General features: G+C 31.3%; 3 protein-coding genes across 7 annotated transcripts; 1 reads left to right on the top strand and 2 right to left on the bottom strand.

Moving 5' to 3' along the window:
* Nucleotides 1-203: 203 nt before the first annotated feature.
* On the bottom strand, nt 204-3,627 carry LOC123224686 (histone deacetylase HDT1-like). 2 transcript variants are annotated; one of them, XM_044648375.1, is made up of 10 exons: nt 3,444-3,627; nt 2,645-2,715; nt 2,317-2,539; nt 2,162-2,239; nt 1,973-2,046; nt 1,871-1,939; nt 1,653-1,736; nt 1,455-1,542; nt 565-679; nt 204-478 (listed from the first exon to the last, which is right to left on the bottom strand). In XM_044648375.1, the coding sequence occupies exons 1-10, from the start codon at nt 3,454-3,456 to the stop codon at nt 415-417; spliced, it is 879 nt and encodes a 292-aa protein (XP_044504310.1). In that variant the 5' UTR covers nt 3,457-3,627; the 3' UTR covers nt 204-414. The 2 variants fall into 2 exon arrangements, with proteins under 2 accessions (XP_044504310.1, XP_044504309.1); XM_044648374.1 differs by having other exon boundaries at nt 1,871-2,046.
* A 3,667-nt stretch (nt 3,628-7,294) lies between these two features.
* LOC123224792 (uncharacterized protein At4g22758-like) lies at nt 7,295-8,448 on the bottom strand. Of its 2 annotated transcripts, XM_044648510.1 has the most exons (3): nt 8,270-8,448; nt 7,793-8,185; nt 7,295-7,674 (listed from the first exon to the last, which is right to left on the bottom strand). In XM_044648510.1, the coding sequence occupies exons 2-3, from the start codon at nt 8,178-8,180 to the stop codon at nt 7,505-7,507; spliced, it is 558 nt and encodes a 185-aa protein (XP_044504445.1). In that variant the 5' UTR covers nt 8,181-8,185; nt 8,270-8,448; the 3' UTR covers nt 7,295-7,504. The 2 variants fall into 2 exon arrangements, with proteins under 2 accessions (XP_044504445.1, XP_044504444.1); XM_044648509.1 differs by having other exon boundaries at nt 7,793-8,448.
* A 9,007-nt stretch (nt 8,449-17,455) lies between these two features.
* LOC123226502 (protein ROS1C-like) lies at nt 17,456-24,885 on the top strand. 3 transcript variants are annotated; one of them, XM_044651029.1, is made up of 22 exons: nt 17,456-17,604; nt 17,693-18,478; nt 18,580-19,485; nt 19,611-19,940; nt 20,011-20,094; nt 20,171-20,515; nt 20,949-21,039; nt 21,119-21,800; nt 21,880-21,959; nt 22,041-22,125; nt 22,214-22,305; nt 22,392-22,460; nt 22,553-22,589; nt 22,684-22,766; nt 22,868-23,368; nt 23,466-23,502; nt 23,606-23,663; nt 23,860-23,996; nt 24,071-24,136; nt 24,254-24,368; nt 24,465-24,503; nt 24,583-24,885. In XM_044651029.1, the coding sequence occupies exons 2-22, from the start codon at nt 17,728-17,730 to the stop codon at nt 24,717-24,719; spliced, it is 4,725 nt and encodes a 1,574-aa protein (XP_044506964.1). In that variant the 5' UTR covers nt 17,456-17,604; nt 17,693-17,727; the 3' UTR covers nt 24,720-24,885. The 3 variants fall into 3 exon arrangements, with proteins under 3 accessions (XP_044506964.1, XP_044506965.1, XP_044506962.1); XM_044651030.1 differs by having other exon boundaries at nt 17,461-18,478; nt 18,586-19,485; XM_044651027.1 differs by having other exon boundaries at nt 17,461-18,478.
* Nucleotides 24,886-27,679: the final 2,794 nt, after the last annotated feature.

Genomic DNA, 27,679 nt, shown 5'->3' with positions numbered 1-27,679 from the left:
CGTGTTATGAGTTTAGTGATGCGGTATACAGCTTCTTAGGAACAAGTGTTCGTTCAATAAAATCAAATTTGTTTGGTGCGGTAAGAGGTTACAGCATTTGTTTATAAGGTCTCTCAAACAGGTAACTAGTAAGAAAACAAATGTCCAAATCGCAACATTAAAACATATGTTGACACAACTGCATCGCAATTAGTAAAATAAAATTTAACGGAACCAGAAAGCAATTAGACTTAAATTCCCGGAATGTAGCACAACTATTTAATAATAGCCATCAGAAAGAAAAATACAAAGCTCTCTCCTTCACTTCTGTCAAAAAACTACCGAATCACAGCTCTCAGGGTGGTGTGGGGTATTTCAGCACAAAAATAAACATGCCATCGATGTCCGCAATGCATGTTATAACCATACATTAGTCTATTTGCCAGTACCGTGCTTTGCCTTTGTGTGAGACTCTAGAGCTTTTTCAGACCCAAATGTCCTGCTCACACACAAACACACTCCGTCAGTCAGAAGTCAACATTTATAATTGCAATTTACCGTGATTAATCAGGGTGTTGCACATACTTGCTACATGATTTGCATAAGACTTGGCCACCAGATTTGGGACTTTTGTCATTAGTTGTTTTTCCAGCCTGCTTTGATGGGTGAGGAGTTGCAACATGGCCTCCCTTTTTGCCATCTAACCACAAAAGCAATCCAGATCAACATACTATTTATTAAAAAAAAAAGAAACTCAGTTCAAGCTTATGAAAAGCCAGTCAATAATCCTATTACTGGTTAAGATATTTGCCAATTATAAGTGAGAAGAAACAAAGCAAAAAAACTACATTTAATTTTAATTTAATGAAGCTGGTGCTGTTGAAGCAATTAATGAAACATATTAGGGTTCCATTCATTATTCATAAATCGATACAGCACTCTAGCAAACAGTAATACCATAAAGCATCCCTAGAGGCATTCATAACATACAAGTCCATTACCGCAATCAGTTATTGCAAACATGAAAGAAAAATTACAAGCAAATTCTGTACAAAAGACAGCATCTAGGTGGACAGAAGCTAAAGCAATACAACTTATTCAGAAATTTGATGACGGTAAAAGACCACAGATAATCAGTTAGAAGTATTAACAATAGGTATGCCTTCATTAAAAGAGAATCATCTTGACAAAAACACATCAAATATCAACCACATAATCTTCAAAATTAATAAGAAATAAAACAAGGTAATTAAAGAAATCACTACGTTCAACATTTATCAAAAGAATAAAATCTGATATAAAATATCATGTGCTGTCAAGGTTAAGCAAAGAAAACAGTGGACTTGTAATTATTTCAATTCCATGGATATTAACAATAAATGGCAGTATATGCAGCCCTTTATTCACCCATAAAACAAATAAATAATACTACTTATAGCATAAAACTGTAAGTGACCATGTCACAAGAAAATTACCAGTCTGAGGAGTAGCTCCTCCCTTAGCCTTCTTAGCAGGAACGGGAGTTTTTGTGGCTGATTCTGTTGGCCTCTTCTTTGCAACAACCTTTAAAATGAACAAAAACAAAAACATGTTATAATGGGTCATCGAAGTAACCACATTTCAAAACCAAAGCAACATAAAACTTGTGTCAAAAGCAGATTTCATTCCCATACCTTCTTAGGTGTCTCTTCATCTTCAGAATCTTCACCTTCTGAATCACCCTCGTCTTCATCGGTTCCCTCTTTATCATCTGAACTCTAATCAACAAAAAAAAATTCCAGCAGATTTCATTTAGGAAAAAAAAAAAAAAGGAGAGAGACCTCATGCCATCACAACCACATCAATGCCATTCAACATAACTCAAAGAACTACCAAGTAATTATAAAGGTACCTCATCAGAATCATCTTCCATCTCATCACCCATTGAATCATCAGAATCATCTGACTCACTGTCATCCTTCTCCTCAGGTTTGCTTATTGGCTTACTAGGCTTTGCAGAGATTTCAGGCTTACCAGCATTTGCCTTTTCAGGAGCTTTTGCTTTCTCAACCTTCAAACCACCTTTTCCTTAATAGAATCAACCAAAATAATAATAACTAATCAACATTTCACATAATAAAAAAAATTATGAAATTGCTAGTATGTTATCAATTTCTGAATGAAGTGAAGGAACAACATCTACCATTCTCAGCAGCAATCATAGGAATATCCTCCTCTACCTCTTCCTCATCCTCATCTGATCCTTCCATATCAAACTCATCTGCACATAAAAATTTTCAATAAAGTTTAAACAGTTAATAAGATAACAATAGCAATCCAAACCAGTATAAGACTCACCAGAACTATCTTGTGGCAAGGGGGTTTGGTAACCACAAAAGTAGACACTCCCATTCTTCCAGTTGTGAGAAAGCTCAAACTCTTTCTGAAATACTAGATCAAAAGACAGTTGTGGTATAGTATCTGTAATAAGAGTTCCAAGGACAAGCTTCTGGTCTCCAAATTTCACAAAGAGCGGCACAGAGTCATGTCCTTTATCCTTCTTTGACTCACCAAGGGAAGCCTGAAAAACGAAGCAGTATTCATATATTTTTAAGAGAAAAACTGCACTCATTACAACTGAATGGACAAAGAAGTCAAAATTAACACCATATGAGAATTCAGTCACCTGTGAGAGGTGGATGATATTGTCAAACGATGGTTTTACTTTAAGTGGCTGTCCAGCCTTAACTTCAACACCTATAACAAAACAAAAATGATTCAAAAGTAGTATAACTAATAAATATTGAGAAGGATAATACCCTATTAAAAGAAATATAAAACTAAAAAAAGTATCCATAAGTGAAGCAACAACCCACATAAAGCACCTACTAACAGAACATAGCCTTAGCAAGTAACGCATTGGCTATGAGGAAATTAAAACAAAAGTACAAAAAGGGAATATGTTTCCCATGGTAAACGAAAAAAGAGTTGCTTTCTGATATTGTTGATTCCCTAACATAAAACCAACACACTATTTCAATCCATTCGGTAACGGCAAGACTTTCCTTCCACAATATGCACTCTGTATCACTCGCACAAAAAATCATAAGAATGAAAGATTAGCAGAACACTTAAACTCATTACTAGAGTCGTCGTCATTCCACCTAACAACACTTAAACTCGAGCTTTAAAAATCCATTTTTGTATTTTCTCCCATAAACAAACAAACATATCTCTGTCCACCAAAAACACATAAAAAATAGTAATCTGCAACATATACAACGCGTAAACAACCAAAAAATAAACATAGGCTGCAATAGAATAGTATAAGGGAAAAGTATTTTTTCCAATATTATCTGGTATTTCAAGCTAATCAGTACCGAGAAAAGCCAACACATGAAAGAGATAGAAAAAACTGTGATAAGCGTGAAAATCGGAAACAAAAGTGCGTGTAAAGTGAACAGAGAAAGAAAGGAAAAACTTACCCCAGAACTCCATGTAAGAGGAACAAGTGATTCAGCGAGGGTGTAAGAGAGAGAAAGCTAGGGTTTTAAAGAGAGCAACGAAGGAGGCGTAAAGGCATGGGCTTTGGAGGGAATTTATAAGCAAATTGCCGCCGAGTTTGGCGAAGCCTGTAGGGTTTGGGATTTTTATTTCTGCTTTCAAAATTAAAAAAAAAATTAAATATTTAGAGTTGAGGTCTCGGGATTATGTATTAAAGTAGAAATTGATTTATAAATTATTGTCATTTTTTTCTTTTAATTAAAATATGAAAAATATATCTACATGTAGCTTATGGATGATGGACCATAAATATAATATAAGAGGTTAAAATTATATAAAATAAAAATGTAAAAAATAATAAAATTTAAGAAAAATTAGTATAAATTGTTTAGAAGTTATTTTGATATTTTTAATATATTAAATTATTGATTTTTCAAACATAAACTTTAACTTAGATTAAAACTTTAAATCGGTTTAAATATGGGAGTTTATTGAATATTATTTACTATAACTTTTTTTTCTATAATTATATTTTCTTTTATTTTTCTTTTCCTTTTTATTTGATTATTTTTTTATAATTTTTCTTTTTCTTAATATTATTATTTATCATTTAAACTAATTTAAATTTAAATTGACCATTATTTAAGTTTAATTAAATCTAAATCTACCCTTAGTGTTTATCTATTTCTCTGTATTAAAATTTAACCTAAATTGAGTTATTAATATTTTTATACTAAAGATTTGACCTAAAACCATTTTTTCACCCATTAAATATATAAATCATATTTTTTATTCTTTACCCCAAACCTAACACTGTCAATGAGACTATGCTATGACAAAAGTGTAAAAAAATGTAATTACCATATTACCCCTTTTTTTCACTTTTTCCAATTTATCATATTAACCCTTAACTGAGAGTAACTAACATATTTACTATATTGCCTCCAAAACATACCCACAAAATATTTTCAGCGGTTGAAATTGCATTTCCCTGGTCGGTGGCTACGCTTTTATCTTTCAATATTATCATCCTCTGTCTCAATTAGGGCTAGACTCAAGTCGAGCCAGTTTGAGCTCGGTTCGATTGAGCCCGAAACAAGTCGGGCTTAGCTGAGCTCCCACAAAATATTGTCAGCAGTTGAAATTGCATTTCCCTGGTCGGTGGCTACGCTTTTATCTTTCAATATTATCATCCTCTATCTCAATTAGGGTTGAACTCGAATTGAGCCAGTTCGAGCTCGGTTCGATTGAGCCGAAAACAAGTCGGGCTTAGCTGAGATCGATCGAGCTCAAACCAAGCTCGAGCTAGTTCGATAGATTTTTTAATTAAATTTTTTGATACAAAACAATGTCGTTTTGATAATATATATTAAAAACGATATCGTTTTGATAATGAAAACTAAACCGAACCGAACCAAATCAAATTCAAGCCCGAAACGAGCTGGCCTGAGCCGAGCTCAAGCTCAAACTTGAGCCACCCATATATGAACCGAGTCTAGCTCGAGCCCAACTCAATTCGAATCCAGTCCTAATCTCAATCTTTCCTCTCGATCAAATAATATTATTATAACAATTATAAACATTCTAAATTCAAACTCAATAATATTGTAAGAACTGGCACAAACCACAATTTTTGTACGGGTTTTATCCTCTTGATTTGCATTCATAATTGAAGTTTTACCCGTATAACAATTGTAACAAAAAAAAAAAGGAAATTAAATATGTAATTATAAAGGGCCAAAGGTGAGAATTATATGAAGCAACGAACAAAAGCCCAAGCAACTGAAACTCGATAAACGTGAAAAAGAGATTGATGAAAGGCCAAAGTACTATTTCCCACCCAAGGTGTGCTGTTTTTCCAAATTTCCCCCTATTAACTTTAAAAATCTCATTTACCCATTTATAGGCGATTAAAATTAACAGTTTAGAGGGTAAAATACTCATTTTATCTATAATATTAAAATTTAATCCATTTTTCCCCCTAACCCTTAAAAACTAACCATTTTTTCCTAGACCAAGTTTTAAAAACACCCATAGATTTTTAAAATTAATAGTTTAAAGGACAAAATACTCATTTTATCTATAATATTATAAATAAATTAAAATTTAATCCAGTTTTTCCCCCTACCTCTAAAAACTAACCATTTCCCCCTAGGTCAAATTTTAAAAAATAACATTCCTCCCCTAGAGTTTAGTTTTCAATCCCCAACATCAAATCCGACGTCATCGCAGACGACGAAGCTTTTCCAATGCACTACCATGCTCCGACAGCCTCTCTTCTCTCTTTTGGAACATCGATCGACCCAGATCTGACGTCATCTTTGCTTGGAAAGTTGAAAAGCTCTTCATTTTTCCAAACGTCTTCTCTTGGGAAGACGATCGTCTTCCTAGATAAAAGATGAGGTTATCGTCTTCGTTTAGGAAGACGAAGAGCTTCGCCTCTCGACAAAGCTCTTCAACTTTTTAGACAAAGATGACACCAGATCTGGATTGATCGACGTTCCAAATGAGAGAAAAGAGGTCGTCGAAGCATAGTGGTGCATCGGGAAAGTTTCGTCATTAGTGATGGCACTGAATTTGATATTGGGGATTGAAAACTAAACCCTAGGGGAAAATTACTATTTTTCAAAACTTGGCCTAGGGGGAAATGATTAGTTTTTAGGGTTTAAGAGAGAAAAAAGAGATAAAATTTGAAGGGGTAGGGTTATGTTAAATTTAACTGCTTATGGGAGGGTATTTAGGATTTTTAAAATTAAAAGGAGAAAACTTGAGACTGCAACATTTCTTGGGTGGGAAATAGTACTTTGGCCTTGATGAAAGGAAAAGGAATAATTGGTGTAACTATGCCAACCTGAGTCGTGACATGTGGTTTCGTGGTAACTCTAACATACTTGTGATATGGTAGATCTGACTCTAATTGTGGTGATGGGTGGTGGTAAGGAAGAAAAAAAGGAAAAAAAAAATATTATGTATACAAAATTTAATTATATAAGAAGAGTAAATAAAATAATATATTATAATATAATTAAATATTATTATATTTTTAATTTAAATTATCAAATTACAAAATAATATATTATTTATATATTTATTTTATATACTTAAAATATATATGCGTGATTTTATTTAAAAGAAAAAAAAAGGGAGGGAGTCAAGAATAATAGAAGGAAGAAGAAGGAGTAAGTGTGGATGACGACAAGCGAAGGAAAGAAAGAAAGAAATAATGCGAAGAAGGAAAAAGAATATTTTTCGTTTAAATATATATTGTCAATATTACTACACTTTTCTACGGCTTCTTTTCCATTAATGAGCTAGATTTGGGGTAAAAAAACATGGTTTACGCATTTATTGGGTGGAAATGTTTTTAGACCAAAATTTAATCACTCACCAAAATTTGGTTTCTATTAGATAAATATCTGATAATGTATTGAAGTGATTTTTAAGTTATTTTGAGGTAATATTGCTTTTAAAACAATCTAAAAGCCTAACCTAATTAAAGTTTGAGATAGACATCCAATCCAACTCTTGAATCCCTCTAAATGATGGGGCTCACGTAACTTTCACGACTCAACCCACAAGCTTACTATTGGATTCGTGTAATATTATATATATTTATTTTAAATATATAAATATATATATTTATATATATTATCATATAATTAAATATTATTTTAATTTAAAATTATTTAATTATATAATGATATATATAAATATATATAATAATTTTATTATTAAAAATTTGAATTAAAAGATAAAGATTCCTGGCCCCCAAAAATATGAATAAATACAATACGTAATGAAAACCATTTAAATTAGAATATTAAATGTTTAATTACAATAAATGAGTTTTTATTTTCTATATAATGTAAAACAAAGACATGATACTGTACAATTTTTATAATGATTTGATTGGATATTCAATCTCTTCAAGAATCATAAAATATTACCACCTTCTTGATCAAACGTAATCCAATCCACAAATTTCTTATTTGCCAGAATACTTCAACTGTAATAATATAACCTTTTTAACACCACAAATTAACTAGAAACCCATGAACTTGAGCCAAGGAGTCCCTCCCTTGTTAACCTTTTCTGCCTCCTTTGAACATGTTGAAGACGACGTCGATGCTTCACTCTCCACTTCACCTTTTCTTCGACACAGAAAGAAGTTTCTGGATCCAAGTTCCCACAATTTCTTGTCTCTTTCCAAGCCTGAGATAAAATAAAGAAAAACAGTTCGATCAGTCTCTGGGCTGCACGTTGCTGCGTTTGAATCGGATGAATCAAAGACTAAGGATTAGGTGCAAAGAAGTAATTTCAGGATTCTTACTTTCTAAGCTAAACTGTGAATAATGGAGGTCGAAGCTGGACGGATCGGCGGTCGGCAAGATCGGTCGCCGGCATTCTTTGACGCACTGCTTCACGGCGGCGGCGACCAGGTCGGCGACTGTGTTTTCCGATGACATAATGACTTGTACGGCACCTACGCTTCCCTGAACCGTAACGTTTAACAGCAGCTTCGTTAACAACGGCTTATTCTCCGGCGACAAACTGACGAGGCTCCTATCCGGAAGCAAATCAGGTAACGTCTTTGGCCTTCTCAACTGTTTCTCTGCCACGATCATGGTTGGCGGTCTCCCGTGAAACGACATCGATTTTTCCGAGATTCCTTTCCGGCTCTGCTCTTGTCCCCTCCGTTTACTCTTAGATGTCGGCATAGAATCTGAAAATAGATCTAAATAAAGCAAAATGCGATGAATTTTCTTTTCTTTTTTTTTTTTACTTGATTCTGATGGTGACTGGTTACCTCAAGCGCCGGTACCGGAAGAAAAGGAATCGAGGGAAACCGAGAGCAGGAGAGGAGCTTCGGCTCTCAGGTTCCCGTTCACTGGGAGCTATCATATAATTTAAGTCGTAAAGGTGCAAAAACAGTACACTCCACGGTTTAAAGCTTTTGAGGGCAGTCGAGTGGTTACGAGAAATCAAGACATCCAGGACTAGCTATTTATGCGAAAAAGTAGATAAGAAACTGCAACGATTGTTCAAAAGGGTTACCGAGAATAGCCGGTTTTAGGGTCGGACAGGCGCAAGAGGACTTGCTTAGATTTGAGTATGACTGGGTGTTGCCGGTGGAGTCTATGTTTGTGGCTTAATTTGTCGCGTGGAAAGGTAATACTGGTTTAGGTGTTTTGTGGGGTTGGTGGAAACCGTGAGACGTCATGTAGAGTATTACTACCATTCGTACGGCGGCTATGAAGTTTCGGATGTCAGGTGTCGATAGCATAGTCATTCAGTCAAACCTCCAATGTAGAAACTTCTCAATTTAACGGCTTCGGCTAAATTTTACCAAAGTATATTAAATTGAATTTCCAATAAGGCGTGCAAGAGAACTTACTCCGAATCCGAATCATAGATATCCCGTTTTCCAATAGGGAAAATATAAGTTATAATAAAAATACCTCCTTTATTTTATAGCTTAGTTAATTACAATTACCTCATCAAATGTAGTTTTATTGCTTAAGTATTACTATTAAAAATATTAAGATTTACCCCTTGACCGTAAATAACAAGAGTAATATTATATGTACTCATTTTTTATACATAATTCATATATATAATGATATGTCATCATATAATTAGATAATTTTAAAATATATATCATCATATGATAAAAAAATATCTAATCATATGATAATACCTCATTTGTATACATAAATTGTGTACCAAAAATAGGTATACATAATTTTATTGAAAAAACAAATAGATAGACAACTGAAACAAATTTGGTTTTTAAAACTAGACAAAGTACTTATATCTGTACCTATAAACATTCTGTTAAATTTAAATGAGATAAAAATAATTTTTATATTTTAAATAATAAAATTTGAAATATAATACAAATTTTAAATAGGAATTGAAACCTATTTAAAACCTACAGGTCGATTTTTATTTGAAACTAACTTTTGTAAAATTCAGACTTTGATTTTTATTTTTTAGAATTGATCGATTTCGATTTTGGTTCCATAAATTTTCACAATTTACCCAAACCTACTCACCCTAATTTCTATCATTAAAATAAGAATCAACCTTTATATTGGTTTAAAAAAGATTGAACATCATTTTTATTTTATTTTTTAATAAATAAAATATTTTAGCATATGACCTGAAGAGGTGTTTAATTTGTGAAATATTTTATTATTAAATTAAATTATTACTTTAAAAATATATTATCTTAGAAATTATCGAGTATAAATTATTACTATATTTGATAAAATTTGATAAACTAGATAAGTATAAATAATTATTGTATTTGGTTACAAGTAATAAAAAATATTAGTATATTATTTATTTACATACTTTTAAGTATAATTATTTTAAAATATTTTTTATGTTATTTATTATATTAATTAAAAATAAGATTATTTTTACCTTAAAAAAATTAATAAATAAGAATATAATTATAATAAAATAAAGATTAATTTGATAATATTTTAATATCTAAATATGAAAGTAATAATTAAATTATTTTTTATATTATTTGTTATATTATTATTAATAATAAAATATTATTAAAATTTTTTATTATTTATAAATTAAAATAATATATTTAAAAGAAAATTAACTGAATAATCTTTGACGCCCTACTCCTTAAAATAAAGTATAAGCCCTCATGATTAAATTTCTTTACAAAGACGTCAAATTAAGTACATTAAATTTTTTTATTAACATAAAAATCAATCTTTTTATTTTGATGATTGAAATTCAATTGAATACACTGACTTAATTTGACGTGATTGGTTTAATTTCGAAAAAATATAAAAAAAAATTTTCTTGAAGAATAGTTGTGCCACGTGGTGTGTGATGAGTCGGTGAATATACCGAGTAGACAAATGAAGAATCTGGACCCCGTTATCCGAAGTAGTGACGTGAGGCGTGCAATTATGCATTTTGTCGTGGTGTGCATGATTGTTAAGTAACAAGTAGATGCTGCTGCGTTCCACGGTTACGTGTGAGGTGGGAAGGGAAGGGGAATGCATTAAAGGCGTGGCTAAAGGTGAGCGATTGAAGTTTTGGGGTGTAATGAAATGGACAAAGTTTTGTCGTATGGTTCATATGTTTTTGGGACCATAGGCATAAGCTCTAAACAAGGAAAAAAAAGAGAGGGAGAGATCAATATTATTGTGTTTATAACAGTATTGGCTTTTTAGTCTCGTATAGAGTGTGAGATTATAATTTAAATTTTTTTTTGATATTATTTTAAAATTAAAATTTTCACTTATTTAACATAATAATTATAGAGTCAATCACCAGATTCACAGTTTCATTTACTTTAAAAAAAATTATGTTTTCACAATTTATTATAACATTATTTGTCCTTAAAAATAGTGTGAATGGTAAATAAGAGATGCCAAATATGGGATCATGGGTTAAATCCTATCAATATTATATCAAGATTAAATTTCAAATTTCAAATTTATTTAATATAATGATTTTAGGTTTCCTCGTTAGATTTAAAATATTAACTATTTGATGTTACAATCCAAAATAAATCAAATTTATTGAGATTTTACTTATTTAACATAAAATTTAATTTAAATAAAGTTTTTAAATATTTTATTTATTTAATATAATCTATTTAATTTTGATAAGACAGTTAAATTTTCTTGTTTTAAAAAAAAAAAATTATAATGAACGCAAGCATGTATATAAGTATTTATCAAGAATCAATCATTGGTATACTGAAGGAGGCCGTAGTGGCGGGAGGTGATAACTGGTGAAGGTAGGTCAAAAGAGGAGTCACCGTCTCCTCTTGAATCCAATTCTAATTGAATTTCTTCACTTCTTGCGGATGGGTCAAATAATTAAACAAATAACATCAGAAATATGAACACAACCTAACTCTGATATGACACACTCAACCTTACTGAAAAATCTCAGCCCCCACACCCAGCCACCCCCACCCCCACCCCCCTCTCTCTCTCTCTCTCTCTGGTGATAGGTTTATTTTTATAAGGGCAATCTTACATTATAATAATTAATTATTGAATAACAAGTATGCAACTACTTTAGAAAAAAGGAACAGGGAACATCGAGGAAATTTCCTAGAAAAAAACAAAGAAGTGTTATTTGTAGGGCATAAGAATAAAGTTTGTCTTTGAAATTTGTAAAGTGCTATAAAATAACATACTTGGTGCCTATCAAACACCACTATTTTTCTCAGGTGGAGAACGTGATTTTGTTCTTTCATCTGTTTTTTCTGCCTTTCCTGCACCACCTCTCTTCGTTTCGAAGAAAAAAAAAAATTAAAAAAACAGAAAAACCTGAAAGGCATTTCAATGGACTAGCTAACTTTTAAGGTGTGTTCGGTTCAGATAATATTTTGTTAAAATTATTTTAAAGGTAAACTATTTTTCTTTGGTTTGAGATACTAAAAAAGTATTAAAATATTATTTTACTTAAATATTATTAGGTATAATTATTTCAAAGTATTCTTCAGGATAATTGTTATATTAATTGAAAATAAAATTATTTTTACCTTAAAAAATAAATAAGAAAAAATATAATTATAATAAAATCAAAATTAATTTGATAATATTTTAATATATAAGATAGACAACAAAAAATTACGAAAAAACTTTATTTGATTACTACTTTGATACATTAATATTATTATGTGAAAATTGAATCTTTCCTAATACAACTGTTTATATGTCAACAATTATTTAGGAATAAGATTTTTTTTATAACGAAAAAATTTTATTTGATTCAGAATTTTTTTTTTTAAATTAAATTGATTATATTAAATAATTGAAATTTTGGGTCAATGACCTTAAATCTACCGTCAAGAATTTAGAGAGAATTTAAACTCTCGACTCTCATGTTTGAAATTCATAACCTTTTCATTTAATCTATCTTGTGGTGCTTGGAATTTGGGGTTTGTGGATAAGTGCGGGCACAAGAACACTGTCGTTTCTGCTAAGTGCTTATGTTTGGGCACATCTAGGGTAGTTGCAGAGTCATTGCGTAGGGTAGATGAAAGCATTAAAAATAGAATGAGACGGTTCCAAGTTCTTTTTGAAATTTGCTGATGTTTTGTCTGCTGAGATGCATTGCATTGTGAAATGGCCCCCACCAGTTTTGTGGGTTATGGTGGTGGCTTTTGACAAGTTGAACTGTGTACTCGGCTATTCAATTCATTTTTCAGTGGATAAGTTCGAGAGGATGAGTGTTGTTCGAGTCATTAGATAAACTGATATTCCCAGTTCAATTATCTCTTTTTTTTTGTTTTGGTAAGTCACTTCAATTGTCCCTTGACCCTCAGTCCATTGTATTAGGAAGAAATGCATGTTTTTGGAAGTCTACAGTCAATGGATGAACGAATCAATTTTTTGGATAAGCATTTGTAGAATTTTACCCTTTTTTCCCTCTATAAACAGACTTAATTTTGGTATCATATAAAGTTAACAGAATTAATTTGGTAAATTATTTGCTTATTGCATTCTTGATGTGATTTTTCTTCGTTTTATGCAATTTTAAACCTTACACGAGTTAGATTATTATACCAACCAATGATTTAAAACCTCGATCACCAGACTTTTTAATTAAACTTATATTTTGTATTTTATAAGAAAATTAAATAAAAAATTACAATCATTGAAACTCGAACTAAATACCTTATCTATTAATATATTATGTGTCATAAACTCAAATTTAGTTTTATATTAAAACGACTTGAATTATATATTTGATAATTAATTAAACAATTAATTGGTTCAATTTTAAAAATATTGGTAACAACTATTAAAATTTGATAAGATCGTGATGTCTATTACAATATGATTTGAACATGAGAGAACAAAACAAGAAGCATGTATTTATTAATGGATGTGTATCCTGTAAAGGCTACATACAATGAATATCATATGTTTCACATGAATATTGTAGAGTTTAGTCTCTAGAAGACTTCACTTTTTTTTTTCTCTTCTATTTCTTCCTCTATCCTTCCTATTTATATGACTTATAAAGAGAAGGTACACTTAAATTATAAAATTAAAATAGTTTAAGGGCTAATAATTCAAATATAATTATAAGAATTTATTTATATTTTAATTGAATTAAAAGGAAATATTTACAATAACGAAAGTATCTCATTTTAGAAAGAAGAAAATAGTTTTCCCTAGTTGTATATGATAGAGAATGAGACATATTTGTAAAAAATTTTAAATAGATTTTTCATTAAATAGAGGTCTTTCTTGTTATCTTGAGTTGAAATAACTACCCATATATCTTGTTGTCTGTTGAATGGGAAAGACTTCTTAGATGCTAGTCTAATATGTGAACACTAGTTGTAGTTGTTTGTGTAAGATCCTTCGAAGAGACGCTCTTAAAAAAGAAAATTTTGAGAGCTAGAGAATACTATATAAAAATTGTCTCTCAATTGTTAGAGTTCTATAAAGACTTTAAGAACTTTGATCGCTAACCTTTTTGTATGAGTTATTGTGATGTGGAGTTTACCATATCTTTGCGAAAAGGACATGCTAGTTTGCATCATAATGACTATATATATTCTGAGCTGCATATAAATCTTGTTGTTCCAGTTTCCCAAGAAATGTGATTGGTCGTGCATTTATGAGATAACTAACATGTGTCTAAGGACTTGTTGAATAATTATGATCGATTCTTGTTTGCTCCCTCATTTTGACTATTTTTGAGAGAGGTTGGCTAGAGCCTCTCACATTTCACAAATATTTCTTTGAGTAACTTAATCCTAAAAGTCTTCAAAGTATGATAGAAGATGAAAGTTAGGAGTCTAAATGTTTTTTGGAGGTGAGGACATGATCGATAGGTTTCATGTTGGAATAGATATTCTATAGTCATTCATTTAAGACTATTTATGTAATTTCATCTAGATATTGTGTCGTAATTTAATATAAATAAAGTTAATATTTATTCATCTATTGTAGCATATTTATGTTTGTATAATGAATACCTTAAATTAATATAATTATGACAAGGGAATTGATATATAACTTAGTCATGAAAACTTTATAAGTATATATGACAACGGATCTAGAATTGTTTATAGTCTCGATATTATTTTAACCAATGACATAAATAATACAATAAAAATATCGTTGTGTTAAATAACTCTATCAAAATGTAACGATAAATCTTATTTGTTAAGATTATTTGTGTCAACCTAGCGTATAAAACAAGAATATATGTCGATTGCATGTTCACTAAACTAACCTATCAAAAGAATTTCACATGGATAGAAACTCTAGTGTTTGTGAAATAGATACTCTAATGCATGGTGGTGCATGTTAACTTATCCTAGGCAAAGCTGAAAATACATACATAAAATCGGGCAACAATGAGTTGCAGCTATAACAAAACAGATCCTGTTCAAAATGGGCTGGTTACAACAAAATGCTAAAGAAACTGTGAGTTTCAATACTCGTAGCATCTGTATATGATTTCAAAACACATAGTTGTGTGCAGGATAATATTCTGTTGATGTCACAATCTGGGACTGCATGCAGCCAAATTTGGGTGGGTGCTCTTGCAGCTTTTACCACTCTTTTGGGGCTAACAGATGGTGAACGCCGTGAATGAATCGGTGAAGATGACTGCAGACAAAAGCTCCCCCCAATCGGGCATTTTGTTGGTTGAAACTTCCGGTGTGCTTGAATATTTGCCCTCAAAATCCTTCTACGGTTATTACTTTCTTCTTGCTATGTATAAAAATCAAGTCTCAGTTATCTATATGCAAATCAGGCAAATAGAAACATATCTATTCTTGTCTCCCTACCCAAGACTTAACTTACATTGTTTTCTTTGTAAATAACTTATTCTCCAACAGCATACTTTGAGAAGATTATTATCCCTCTATGATCAATTTTTTCAAACTTAATCACATGCCTATCCAATAACAAAACTTCAATCCTTATCCTCCATGCTTTTACTGTTCAAACTAGACAAGCTTTATCATCATAATAAAGGAAAAAAAAGCCTGTCTGATCTGTGATGCAAAAAGAATTTTTCATTAACTATGTTACATTCCAAATAATCTAAAGTTATCTCAATAATTTTAATGACTGAAAATATGTTTGATATGATATTAAAATTATCTAAGAAAAGAAAAGTCTCTTCAAATCCTCATCGAAGTCCTCTATTGCCTCTTCCAGACACAAGACCACCTCAATAAGATCGATTTCTTTTTCATAAAGCTGCATTTTCAACTCACTAATTTTCTTCTGCTCTTCAGTCCAATTCTCTAATTTATCAAGCCCTGGCTTAAATGACTTTTCCATGGCCATTACAATATGCTGCCACATGGTTTTGTTCTCAACTGGTTGTTGTCCATAAAACTCATTAAAACCAAGTGGCAGAAACTCAATCTCCTTGGAATCTATATCTTCTCGTTTCAAAGGTGGCTGCTAAAAAAATCGTACTCCATATTTCTCATCTTCAATATAATTAATTGACCAGTTGGTGTATTTAGGATGAGGGGATCCTCAAGATTTACTGAGGACCACTCACCGCCTTTTGGTGTTTTTCACCTTTGACAACTATAGTAAATATCAGCTTCAATGGGTCTTCAGGATCAGGCTCTGGTTCCTTGTTAACTAGGATAAATTCAGGAGGCTCCTCTGATACAGAAAAATGCCACAGAGATCAAGCATGTCACAACCATTTCCAGCTAAGAACTTAAAAAGCCGGCAGCTACCGCATCAGAAAAGAGCAGAAATAAAAATACTAACAGTAAAGTCTTGAAATACTAAGCAGGATATTTGCCATACCACATAATTGCATATTCAAATAAAAAGCCAGGTTCCTTATATTCCTCAGTCATTGACCAATATAAAATGTCAAACATTGAATCGTTTAGTCAAGTGAAAAACAACATAACTAGCTTTATCCGTCTTATTTTGTCCTCCATTTTGTTACACTAGATACTAAGAAACAACCAATAAGGGTGTACTCGGTCAGTGATAAAAAGGCTCAGTACTAACAGGAATTGTAAGTGCATCTTTCAAGAGACAACTAAGGAGATAAAAGAGATCTTGTAGCTTTTAAAAAGTTGCTTAAGTGACCATGAATAAGGTGCTATGTATAAGAACACAAACACTTGATAACATGTTTAAATATAACAATAAAATTATATGTACATATTTTAGGTACACAATTTAAGTATATAGATAATGTGTTATTATATGATTTGATAATTTTAAATTAAAGATAAAATAACACTTAATCACATGATATCATATTATTTGTATATCTAAATAATATATAAAAAGAGCAATGCTATGTGTACCCATTTTTGGTACACAATTCATGTACACAGTGATGTGTCATCACGTAATTAGCTTATTTTAAAACATGTGTTATCATATGATAAAAAAATATCCAATCACATGATAACACCTCATCTATGTACACAAATTGTGTACCAAAAATAGGTATACATAGTATTGTTATTTATGCTTATACTGATTTACAAAGTGCCAAATTACTATTTGGAATGAATGGATAATGATTGGTGTTTAAAATTCAAATTATAAGATGGCTAATGGTTTATAATTCAAAGGAAATGTTTGTAGAAGAAAGTATTTTAATTATTAATCCAAAATTCAAATTTGAAAAAAAATATATATATCTAAGAATTTTCCATGTATTATCTGGGTTTTAAAAATTCAATTAATGTTCTGCTTCTGTAGCCAGATAAAGTTTCTAATTTTAAACAAAATTCAAAATCATGCAGAATGGTTAAAAGAAAATATAAAAGAATCAAATTATTTTCTGAAATTATTTATGTCACCCTGCCTTAAATATGTCATTTTTCTTTTAATTTCCTATTACAATAATATAGGAAAGTAATTTTAAAAAAATTACCTAAATAATGATAATCAGAAGAAACCCTAATTAAGATGAGGGTCATCAAGGAATCAACCAATTTATGAAGAAAATTAACTTAAAATTAAATGAAACTCTTATGAACAGTTTTTAAACTTCAGTCAACTAACTGCATTCTATTTCCTTATCTAATTTTAACTGCCGCTTTTGATTGTTCTATTGTTTTGCTCCGCACCACAAGATACCCGGGATTGCACTAAACCTATAAAACTTTGTTTCCAGGTCAGTAATTCTCTTTTTCCACTCTGAAACATTAAACGGTGGATTCTGTTTTACAGAAACTACATCAATGCTTTTGTATTTGGAATAGGGTTTTGGTTGCTTGTGTTTAAGTTGACCAGAAAGATGATGATGATCACGCCGGAGAAGGCTGGCGGGGGAGGGGCAACCGGCCTGTCAGAAAATAATGGGTTGGATAAACAGAATTGTTGGATTCCAGAGACTCCTGTGAAGTCAATGGAGAGGGTTTACAAAGGGAGGATTCCAGGGAGAAGGACTGATGTTGTGAAGTCAATGGAGAAGATTTACAAGAGGAGGCGACCAGAACGTGTTTCCAGGGCGTCAGAACATCAGAATTCTTGGATTCCGGGGACTATTCCAAAGCTTATTCCGAGAAGGCTTCCGGAAAACAATCAAGCCCTGAATTCGGAAGAAAAGGCATCAATGATGAGTTCAGGTTTTCCTTGTCTATCGACTTCTGGTGGATTTTTAGATTTGAAAAAAAGCCCTGTTGAGTTGACAGTGCCAGTGCCAGATGTTGCTACTTCAGGTGGGGGCTTGACTGATGAACATGCAAGGGATCAATTGTCTTGGGAGTTGAATAAAATTCTTGTTGATTTAAATTCACTACTAGAGAAAACTCCTGCCAGGCTCATGAATTCTTTCAATGTGGCTATAACAATTACTCCTGAAACAACAAATTCAACGCCACCAGGTGCTGCTGACTGCAATTTGTCTGAGGATTCCCAGAATGACAGAAGCATAAAAAAACCCGAAGGCTGGAACTTTTGGTACCCTCCTCTCTGGCCCAATCAGCATAATCCAACAAGCACCTCAGAAAACTTGCTTAAGGGTGCAGAAAAATGTGCATCTCAAGGTAAATCCTTGCTTTTTCTGTCTTGCTTTGCATATTAAGTTTTTCACAATTAGATAATAGGTTCAGAATTAGGGGACATGAGATTTTGATCATAATTTTAGATGCAGATGTTCAACTGAATGCTGGTCACCAGAATACACAAGAGGATATGAACTCCAAGAGGAGAATGCCAAAACTAAAACCAAAGAAGAAGAAACATAGACCAAGAGTGGTTTTCGATCGAAAACAGAAGAAACCTCTACCACAACCAAAGACACCAAAGCCTGTAACTCCAAAAAAGAAAAAATCAAGAAGAAAGAGTAACAAAAATCAGTCGAGAGATGAAAAAACTGTTCTGGCAACAGCTGATCCTCAACCAATCGAATGTCCAGTTGTTAGCAAAGAATTCGAGTGTGTTGAACTTCCTACTAAGAAATGTGAATTGGCTTTGAACTTCAACTTGGAAAATCATTTGAGAAATGAAAAGAATTCCCTGGCAGATCCTCAAGCTGAGCCTCAAACTGAATTTGAATGTTTTAGTCTTAGAAAAGAATTTGAATTTGATGGCCATCAATTTGGAGAAGTTCTCAAATTCAAAGGGAAGAATAAAAGGAGCAAGAGGAGGAGGCGGTTCTTAATGATATACCTAAATAAAAAGAAAAGAAGTAAGAGGAGACGAAGATTGAATACATTATTCCTCCTTACTTTTATCAAAATAAAATTTCCAACAAAACGAAATAGATTGAGGAGATTGCCTAGGAAATGCTCCATGTCTTTATTAACAGCCTTTCCTATATGTAACCAGCTGCCAAAGCTTCCTCCCAAGCGAGCAGAAAATGAAAACATCCAAAATAGTTCACTCATTTATGACCTTTCTGAGAAACAGCTGCCAAAGCTTCCTTCCAAGCAAGCGGAAAATGAAGACATTCAAAATAGTTCATTTAGTTATGACCCTGAATCTGAATATGTAAACTTTCAAGGGTGCGCATCAAAATATGAGGAGTTCCTGCTCACCACCAAATTTACAGGTAATTTGTTTTAAACTTGTCAAATCTATTTTTCATAATTTGTTTTAACCTTATTAGTAATTGAATGTTAAGATGTCAAATTATTTTTCATTATAGGAAATACTTGACAACTTTTATTTTCATAGATGTAGGCTCTCAGGAAGTTTTGCAGGCAGATCATACAAGAATTGATTATCATAACTGGCAAAGCGATTTTTGGCTTGGGGACAAATCAAATAGTTTATGTGTATATCCTGACATCTTACCTGAGGTAGAAGAGGTCTTACCTGATCAGGAAGTCTTACAGATTTCCCAAGAAATCTCACGGGGACAGATAATTAATCAGGATTTGTCACAGTTGGGTTATCCTGAATATTTTTTCCATGGCTCTCCGGAAATCTTACCAAGCATTGGTTTCCAGGAAATCCTGCCAGGATCGAGAGCTGATCCTTTTATGCAGAAAAACACATGGAGTGGTATGTTTCTTCAATAACATTTCCAAGAATAATAATTCAAACTGTAACAGCAAATTTAATCTTTCTATAGGTTGTTTTCAGGAGTTTTTACAAAGAAATGATAATGCAGTTCAAAAAATTGATGATGCTTTCTGGTTGCCTCTACAATCAAAAGGTAATTCTAGAATAATTCTGCTTTCTATGATTCCTTATATTTGTATTATGAGAGGTTAAAAGTAACTTAAATCCAGGTTCAGAAGCCCTACAACAAGTTAACAATGGTGACATACAAGATCATAGTGCATTAGTCCCTTATCAAAGGCCAGTCATGCTTAATAACAGAAAGCAGTCTAGGAAGCGTAAAATGAAGCATGATTTTAATGCAGATGGTGCACTAGTTTTGTATCAAGAGAGTTCTAAGCCTAAAAAGCTATCAGCAAAAGTTGATCTTGATGAAGTCTCATTGAAGATGTGGGAGCAGTTGGAAATAGGTAATGGTGATGAGGAAAAAGTGGATGAGGAAAAGTGGAGAAAAGAAAGAGAAGTTATGGAAGGAAGAATTGAGTCATTTGTTGCTCGCATGCATATGATTCTAGGTATGTTTTCATCAAATTTTGTTGCACATATTATTGGAATGTTCAACTTATTCACAAATGATTTTGAATAAAGATCACAACTTCTGAGATAATCTTAACATAATTATATGATTAAATAGAGGGAGCAAATTGTTGATTACTAATGAAAATTAAACATTTTTTTTAATTTTTACTTGTTCAAGAATTTATAAATCTATTTAGAGGAGTATAAATTAGTGTTTTATGGAGTTATGTGTGTTTTCCTTTGCAAGAAAATTTTATGTATGATGTATGAGCATAATTTGACTTCTTTTATTCATTTGTAAAGAAAAATACATATATATTATCTTATTCTTGAAGTATAAGATTAGGTTGGATTGACATGTGAATAAGAGAAATGTGTCTAATTAAATGTTATATATACTGAGTATCTTGGTTATATAATTATGAGTAGGTGATAGACGTTTTAAGCCATGGAAAGGTTCGGTTGTGGATTCTGTGGTTGGAGTTTATTTAACTCAAAATGTTTCCGACAATCTCTCAAGGTAATCTTTTAATTTCTTTCCATTTTTGTTTGAAACTGGAAACTAAGATGGGAATTTATTTATCTTACTTCAATTTCAGCAATGCTTATATGTCACTTGCTTCAAAGTTTCCCCTTGGATCAACTTTCAATGGTGGATCTCCAGAGTCAAGTGGAAGTAATAATATGTCATCAATTGGGAGAGTTTATGATCCACAGGGTAACATGTATTATGTTACTGAGCTTGAATTAAAGAGGACTAATACAAATGTTGAATCTACAAGTAAAATCTGTAGCGTGGAAATCTCTGCTTCTTTAACAAAGTTATCACAACTTCTGGAAAGTTTGACGTTACACGGTGGAGACAATATTTTATCCCCTGAAGAGCACCTAGGAGATGCATATCATGAAAAAAAGGCATCAACCTCAAAAAGAACAAATGAACCAAAAGATGCCTTTGAATCCATCACTTTAACATATTCGAATGATCATTTTGAACACTCGATTTCTACTCCTTCTATTGGTTTTGCAGATTCTAATTTGCAACAATCTCATGGTGCTCCTACCAAATCACAATCTACCCCAAGGAAAAAGAAAAAGGTTGAAGGACCTGAACCAGAAGACTGGGAATTTATGAGAAAGATGTATTCAAGTGGTGAACCAAGAAGTATAGATTATATGGATTCTGTGGATTGGGAAGCAGTTCGGTGCGCAGATGTTAGTGATATTGCTGAAGCCATCCAAGATCGTGGTCAACACAATGTAATTGCAGGAAGAATCAAGGTATAATTATTATTTTGCACTATTGAAAAACACAATTTTTTTTTTCTTGTAGAAATTGACAAGTTAATTCACTTTTCAGGACTTCCTTAATAGAATGGTTCAAACTCATAATTGCATTGACCTTGAATGGCTTCGAAATGCTCCACCTGATAAAGTGAAGTAAGCTAACTATATAATTATCTTTAATTTACATATGGATCTTTGTATTCAAACCTTTTGATAAAAAATTATTATACACAGGAAGTATTTGCTGGAAATACCGGGATTAGGGTTAAAGAGTGTGGAATGTGTCCGACTTTTGTCACTTCAACATGTCGCTTTCCCTGTAAGAATTAAATAATTGTTATGCATAACTTACCATAATTGTTATCCATTTGATTTATATAGATTCTCATGCTCCATTATTTTTTTAGGTTGACACAAATGTTGCACGCATAGCTGTGCGTCTTGGCTGGGTTCCTATCCAACCATTGCCAGAACAAATGCAAATACATCTTTTAGAACAGTACTTTTTAAGAACACATTTTTAGAAAATAATTTATTAATAATTTGATGTTTAATATATTTTCTAATTGTGTTTTTTATGTATAGGTACCCAGTCATGGATCACATCCAAAAATATCTTTGGCCACGGTTATGTCATCTTGATCAAAGAACATTGTAATCCTACATGATTGCTTAAAAATTGATGCATGTGAGTTTTTAATTTAATTTTTAAATATGATTATTAATTTTATAATTCTTAATGCAAGGTATGAACTACACTATCAGTTGATCACTTTTGGTAAGGTAAGTTATCTATTACTATCAAGGTATGTTATCTATTGCTATCAATTCAGTGTTTTTGTATTTACTTATAAATTTATTCTAAATAATTCTCAAGGTCTTTTGTACAAAGAGGAATCCACATTGCAGCGCTTGTCCATTGAGAGGAGAGTGTAAACATTTTGCTAGTGCATTTGCAAGGTTGATGATTTTTTTTTTAATATATATATATACACACATGTTATATTGATGCTATTTTTTTACATGTTATAAATATTGAAGATTTTATATTATTGATGCAGTGCAAGACTTGCATTACCAGGGCCATTAGAGAAACGAATGGTGAAATCAAAATTCAACAATGTATTCGCTGAAAATCCTCCCATCATTGTCAACCCAATGCGAACCCAGCTCTTACATTTTGGTGGTTTTAGTTATGTTTCCAGTGGTTTAACTCTTGAGAACCAAGAGAATAATTGTGAAGCTATCACTTTTGAGAATCAACACAATAATTGTGAACCTATCATTGAAGAGCCACCATCACCTGAGCGACATCATATAGAATCTTCATACCCTATAGAATCTTCCTATAATATGGATACTTTTTGCATTGGGGATATTGAAGATGTCCCTACCATTAGAATGCAGGAGAGGAAATTCCAAGAAAATTTACAAAATTTCATGAAAATAAATAATATCGTGTTTCAAGATTCTAAAGCTTTAGTTGCTTTGACGGCAGAAGCTGCTTCTATTTCAATACAAAAACTAAAGACTGTTGACCGATTGCGGACAGAGCACTTAGTGTGAGTGTGATATATTTGTGTTACATTTGTGCAATATTTGTGTCAAGTTATACTTATTTTGTTTTTCAATTAACTAATTTTTGGTTTAATTATACAGTTATGTACTCCCAGATAATCATGAGCTTCTGCAAGGGGTAAGCTTCCTTTATTAATTTATTTCTTTTAAATTCAGATATAGTTTTTTTTTTTTTTTGTATTATGAATAATTATAATCTTTGGTATTGTAAATATGTACAGTTTGAGAGACGATTAGATGATGATCCCTGCCCATATCTTCTTGCTATATGGTCACCGGGTATTAACTTTAAGTTTGTTATTAATAATTTAAAATTAAATAGCTGAGTTATAATTAAAGATTTTATATTTTATATTTGTTAATTGATTATATTTTAATTTGTTATTTATGGGTTATAATTGAATGTTTGAGCCATATTTAAAGATTTTACCTTGATTTATATGTTAATTGTTAATTTTTATTTTGTTGTCTATAGGTGAAACACCTAATTCAATCGAACCACCTAAGACTAGATGCAATTTCAATGGGTATAACTTGTGTGATGACCAAACATGTTATAATTGTAATAGAATTAGGGAAGAAAATGCTGACATTGTTCGTGGAACAATTCTGGTAAGTATAAACTATTATTCACTTATTTTTATTATAATTATTATTTTTTAATAACAATTCGGCTGCATAAACAGATACCTTGTTTGACTGCAAATAGAGGTAGATTTCCACTTAATGGAACTTACTTTCAAGTCAATGAGGTGAGCATATTGAATATTTCAGTAACTATTGTGAATTATTGTTTGATAGTGTAGTTTGTTAGATATTTTTATTATTAGACAATTGTTTAGTGGTGTAGTATAATATTTCTTTTACAGGTATTTGCCGATCATGAAACCAGTGAGCGGCCAATTAATGTTCCCAGTAGGATGATAGCTAATCTAACAAAGCAAATTGCTTATTTTGGATCCACAGCTTCACATATATCAAAAGGTACAATACATAACAATAATATAGTCATTAGGTGAGTTGTTCATAATATTAGGTTAATTGGTTGTCTAAAAAAATTTATATTTTGTTTGAAAACAGCTTTAGATATGGAGAGCATTCAAAGATGCTTTTGGAGAGGTATGATTTTATATACATTACTTGACTAAATGTTGTGGTGATAATAGTAAAGTGTGGTTTGTATCTCATTGTGCTATAGGGTTTATATGTGTGAGAGGATTTGATCGAAGATCTCGTGCTCCTAGACCTCTTTTAGAAAGATTTCACTGTTCACCAAGTAAAATTGTTGAAAAGAAAAAACAGAGGGATGAAGGTAAGGAAGGAAACAAAGTGTAAATGAGAGAAAAAAATTGCAAGGCTGGTTAAAACATTCTGTCAGGTTTTGTACAAACAAAATCATATATATGTGTTACAAGGTGATGTTTTATTTGATTTTTAACTTAGTTTGTAACCTGTTAATTTTTATTCTCAAAATAGAATGGAGCAGTTTTAAATTGAGTCATTATATAGTTTATCTAACCGTGATTTGTTTATTCTTAATTATAAGGTTTCTTTGAATCTGAAAACATATTTTCACAAAAGTGAATACACATTCTAATAGAGAATATAAACACATCTTAGTTATTATTAGCATTCAATTTAGTAGGGTCTCTTACTTTATTATCTATTTATGATATCTACTTCAATAAAATTAGATTTGTGCACTTTTTGTGTCACATGATTATTTATGTTATATAAAATTATATATATCTAAGTGTTAGTAATTGATTCATTTTTGCGCTATCTTGTATAAGTATCATTTTTAGACCCCATTAACTGCAAAAACTATTTGAATTAGTTTTTTTTTATTAATTTAAAGAGATTTTTATCAATCTTCTTTCCAAATCATACTCACTAAGACACCAAAGCTTGTAACTCCAAAGATTGTCACCGATGATAATTTTTCCAAGAATAGCTTTGAACTTTGATCTTTAACCAATTAATTGTCCAATTGTTAGCAAAGAATTTGAATGTCTAAATGGAGAAACTACCATAGTTAAACTTTCTGTGAAGAAATATTGAATAACTTTGAACTTCAACTTAGAAAATCAGTTGAGAGATGAAAAAACTTTCTTGACAATAGTTGATCCTCAACCTAAATCTCAATCCCTCAAATGTTCGATTGTTAGCAAAGAATTTGAATGTCTAAGTGATAGCCATCCATTTGGAAAAATTCTCACATTCAAAGGCAATAAAAGGCGCAAGAGGAAGGGTATTTCTTAATGATATACCAGAATTACTACTTATAAAATATTAATATAGTATTTATTTCGTCCCAGCCAATTGTTCTATGACTTTGGTTTTAACACAAACAGATGACCTAGCTTTGACATCAATTCACCCAAGCAGACTTGATAAACTCATTAATATTTTTATCTATTTGATGATGACTTTCATTTTTACAGCTTCATCAATCAAACCAGTTGAAACATACAATTTTTTTTTATTATTATCATAATATTTACTGTCATTATTTTTATTGGCGTTGACAAAACACGTACCTTGTTTTTCTTTTGAGGGCATCAGATTGTGAATAAGAGGTTGGTAGAGAAATTACTATATAAAAAAATATATATATAAATATTACCAATTATATCTCCGATTTTTATTTTTTTTTGGCAAGTCTCTGTAATATTAAAGCATTCAAGTTGAGGAAGAAGACACATTTATGATAAATTTGAGCAAGCACAGATATTAATAGAATTGTTGTCTACATGGCACAAGCTCCATTATTGGTGACGCTTTTGCGCTTGGTAAGGCAGAGCCGCAGAGCAAAGCATCAGTCTCATCCGCGGTAGAATGGTTGTGTGCATGACACAAGCTCCTTTATTGGTGACGCTTTTGGCTTGGTAAGGCAGAGCATCAATCTCAGCCTCGGCCCCGTTTACAGCTCCACATTGTCACATCCAAACTTCACCCGAGCCTCCAAAATTTGTACTAATTAATTGTCCCTCTCAAAATTTTCATTAATCCTTCATTGGTACTGTTGCTAATTTGGTGAATGCACCAGTACTTAAAAAGATAGATTTAGTTTGGACAATATAAAAACATATCTTATTAATTTATATAATAAAATTAATATATATTTTTTAAATATTTAATTAGATATTTAAATAGTATATAAATATATAATTAAATAATTTTAAATTAAAAAATAATATCATTCAATTATATATTATTACATAATTTACATAAATAATTAATAAAAAATATATATTATTTTATTAATTTAAGTTATGTTTAATGGCTATTGGACTAATATCCCCTATAAACATTAATTTATCCAAGGTAGAAAACAGAAATAAAATGATAACTTATTCTTAATTAAGAATCTAAATCACCGACCTGCATTATTGGGTAACTCATGTCGTCTCAACTCAAAGTAATATCCCCTATAAACATTAATTTACCCAAGGTAGAAAACAAAAATAAAATGATAACTTATTCTTAATTGAGAATGTAAATCACCGATTTGCACTTTAGATAACTCATGTCGTCTCAACTCAGAGTAATAAAAAATTTTGATTAAAAAAATAAATATACATAATTTTGAATACATAATCAAATATATAATTGATAAATCATTATATAATTAAATATTATTTTATTTTTTATTTAAAATTATTTAATTATATAATGATATTTTAATTATATAATCAATTATATACTAAGAATATATATATATATATATATATATGTAATTTTATTGATACACACAAATTTCGTCTCATTATCTTCTCAGTTGTAATAAGCTTAATTTGCAACTAAGATACGAAAAATGTGGCGTTAAGCCTAAGCACAAACCAAACGTTTCTAGTAACATTCACATAATCACATAGGTCAACTTATTATTTGATAAAGCAAGCGACGGCTTATTTCGTTCTCACGTAAGGTGGTACAATTTTACAAACTTAAGCTGAAAAATGTGACCCATCATGACACCGCCGTTGCTTCCCATCAAAATTTTGCATTTTTCTTTGTATTTTAAATAATTAATAATAATAATAATAATAAATTTGGTACCTCTGTCACCTATACTTTCCTCAACTCAGATGATTCCATTCTTTTTCTCTGAACGACGTATTTATAATAATTTATGTGGACAACTTAGTTAATTAACAACACGTTAATCACATTTTTAAATTTAATTATCGTTTCGTCGATTACCTCTTTGCTGCTGCCGGCGGTTCTCGTCGTCGTTTGCACGGCTCCAGAAGGAGTACCGAGTCTCGGTACCTCGACGGCAACACCTGGTT

The sequence above is a fragment of the Mangifera indica genome, chromosome 9, assembly GCF_011075055.1.
Source record: "Mangifera indica cultivar Alphonso chromosome 9, CATAS_Mindica_2.1, whole genome shotgun sequence".
NCBI lineage: Eukaryota > Viridiplantae > Streptophyta > Magnoliopsida > Sapindales > Anacardiaceae > Mangifera > Mangifera indica.
Note: the sequence above shows the minus strand (reverse complement) of the source record. Positions and strands in the feature narration are given on the sequence as shown.

Excerpts from the sequence above, each read along its gene's own strand:
- LOC123226502 (XM_044651029.1), top strand. The coding sequence starts at position 17,728 with ATGATGATGATCACGCCGGAGAAGGCTGGCGGGGGAGGGGCAACCGGC. Across the intron at positions 21,801-21,879 it reads TAATTGCAGGAAGAATCAAG|GACTTCCTTAATAGAATGGT; the intron begins GTATAATTATTA and ends TTCACTTTTCAG. Across the intron at positions 22,126-22,213 it reads TTCAACATGTCGCTTTCCCT|GTTGACACAAATGTTGCACG; the intron begins GTAAGAATTAAA and ends TTATTTTTTTAG.
- LOC123224686 (XM_044648374.1), bottom strand. Across the intron at positions 1,737-1,870 it reads TGGAAGATGATTCTGATGAG|AGTTCAGATGATAAAGAGGG; the intron begins GTACCTTTATAA and ends TTTGTTGATTAG. Across the intron at positions 479-564 it reads TTATGCAAATCATGTAGCAA|GACATTTGGGTCTGAAAAAG; the intron begins GTATGTGCAACA and ends GTGTGTGAGCAG.
- LOC123224792 (XM_044648509.1), bottom strand. The coding sequence starts at position 8,180 with ATGCCGACATCTAAGAGTAAACGGAGGGGACAAGAGCAGAGCCGGAAA. Across the intron at positions 7,675-7,792 it reads TTCACAGTTTAGCTTAGAAA|GCTTGGAAAGAGACAAGAAA; the intron begins GTAAGAATCCTG and ends ATTTTATCTCAG.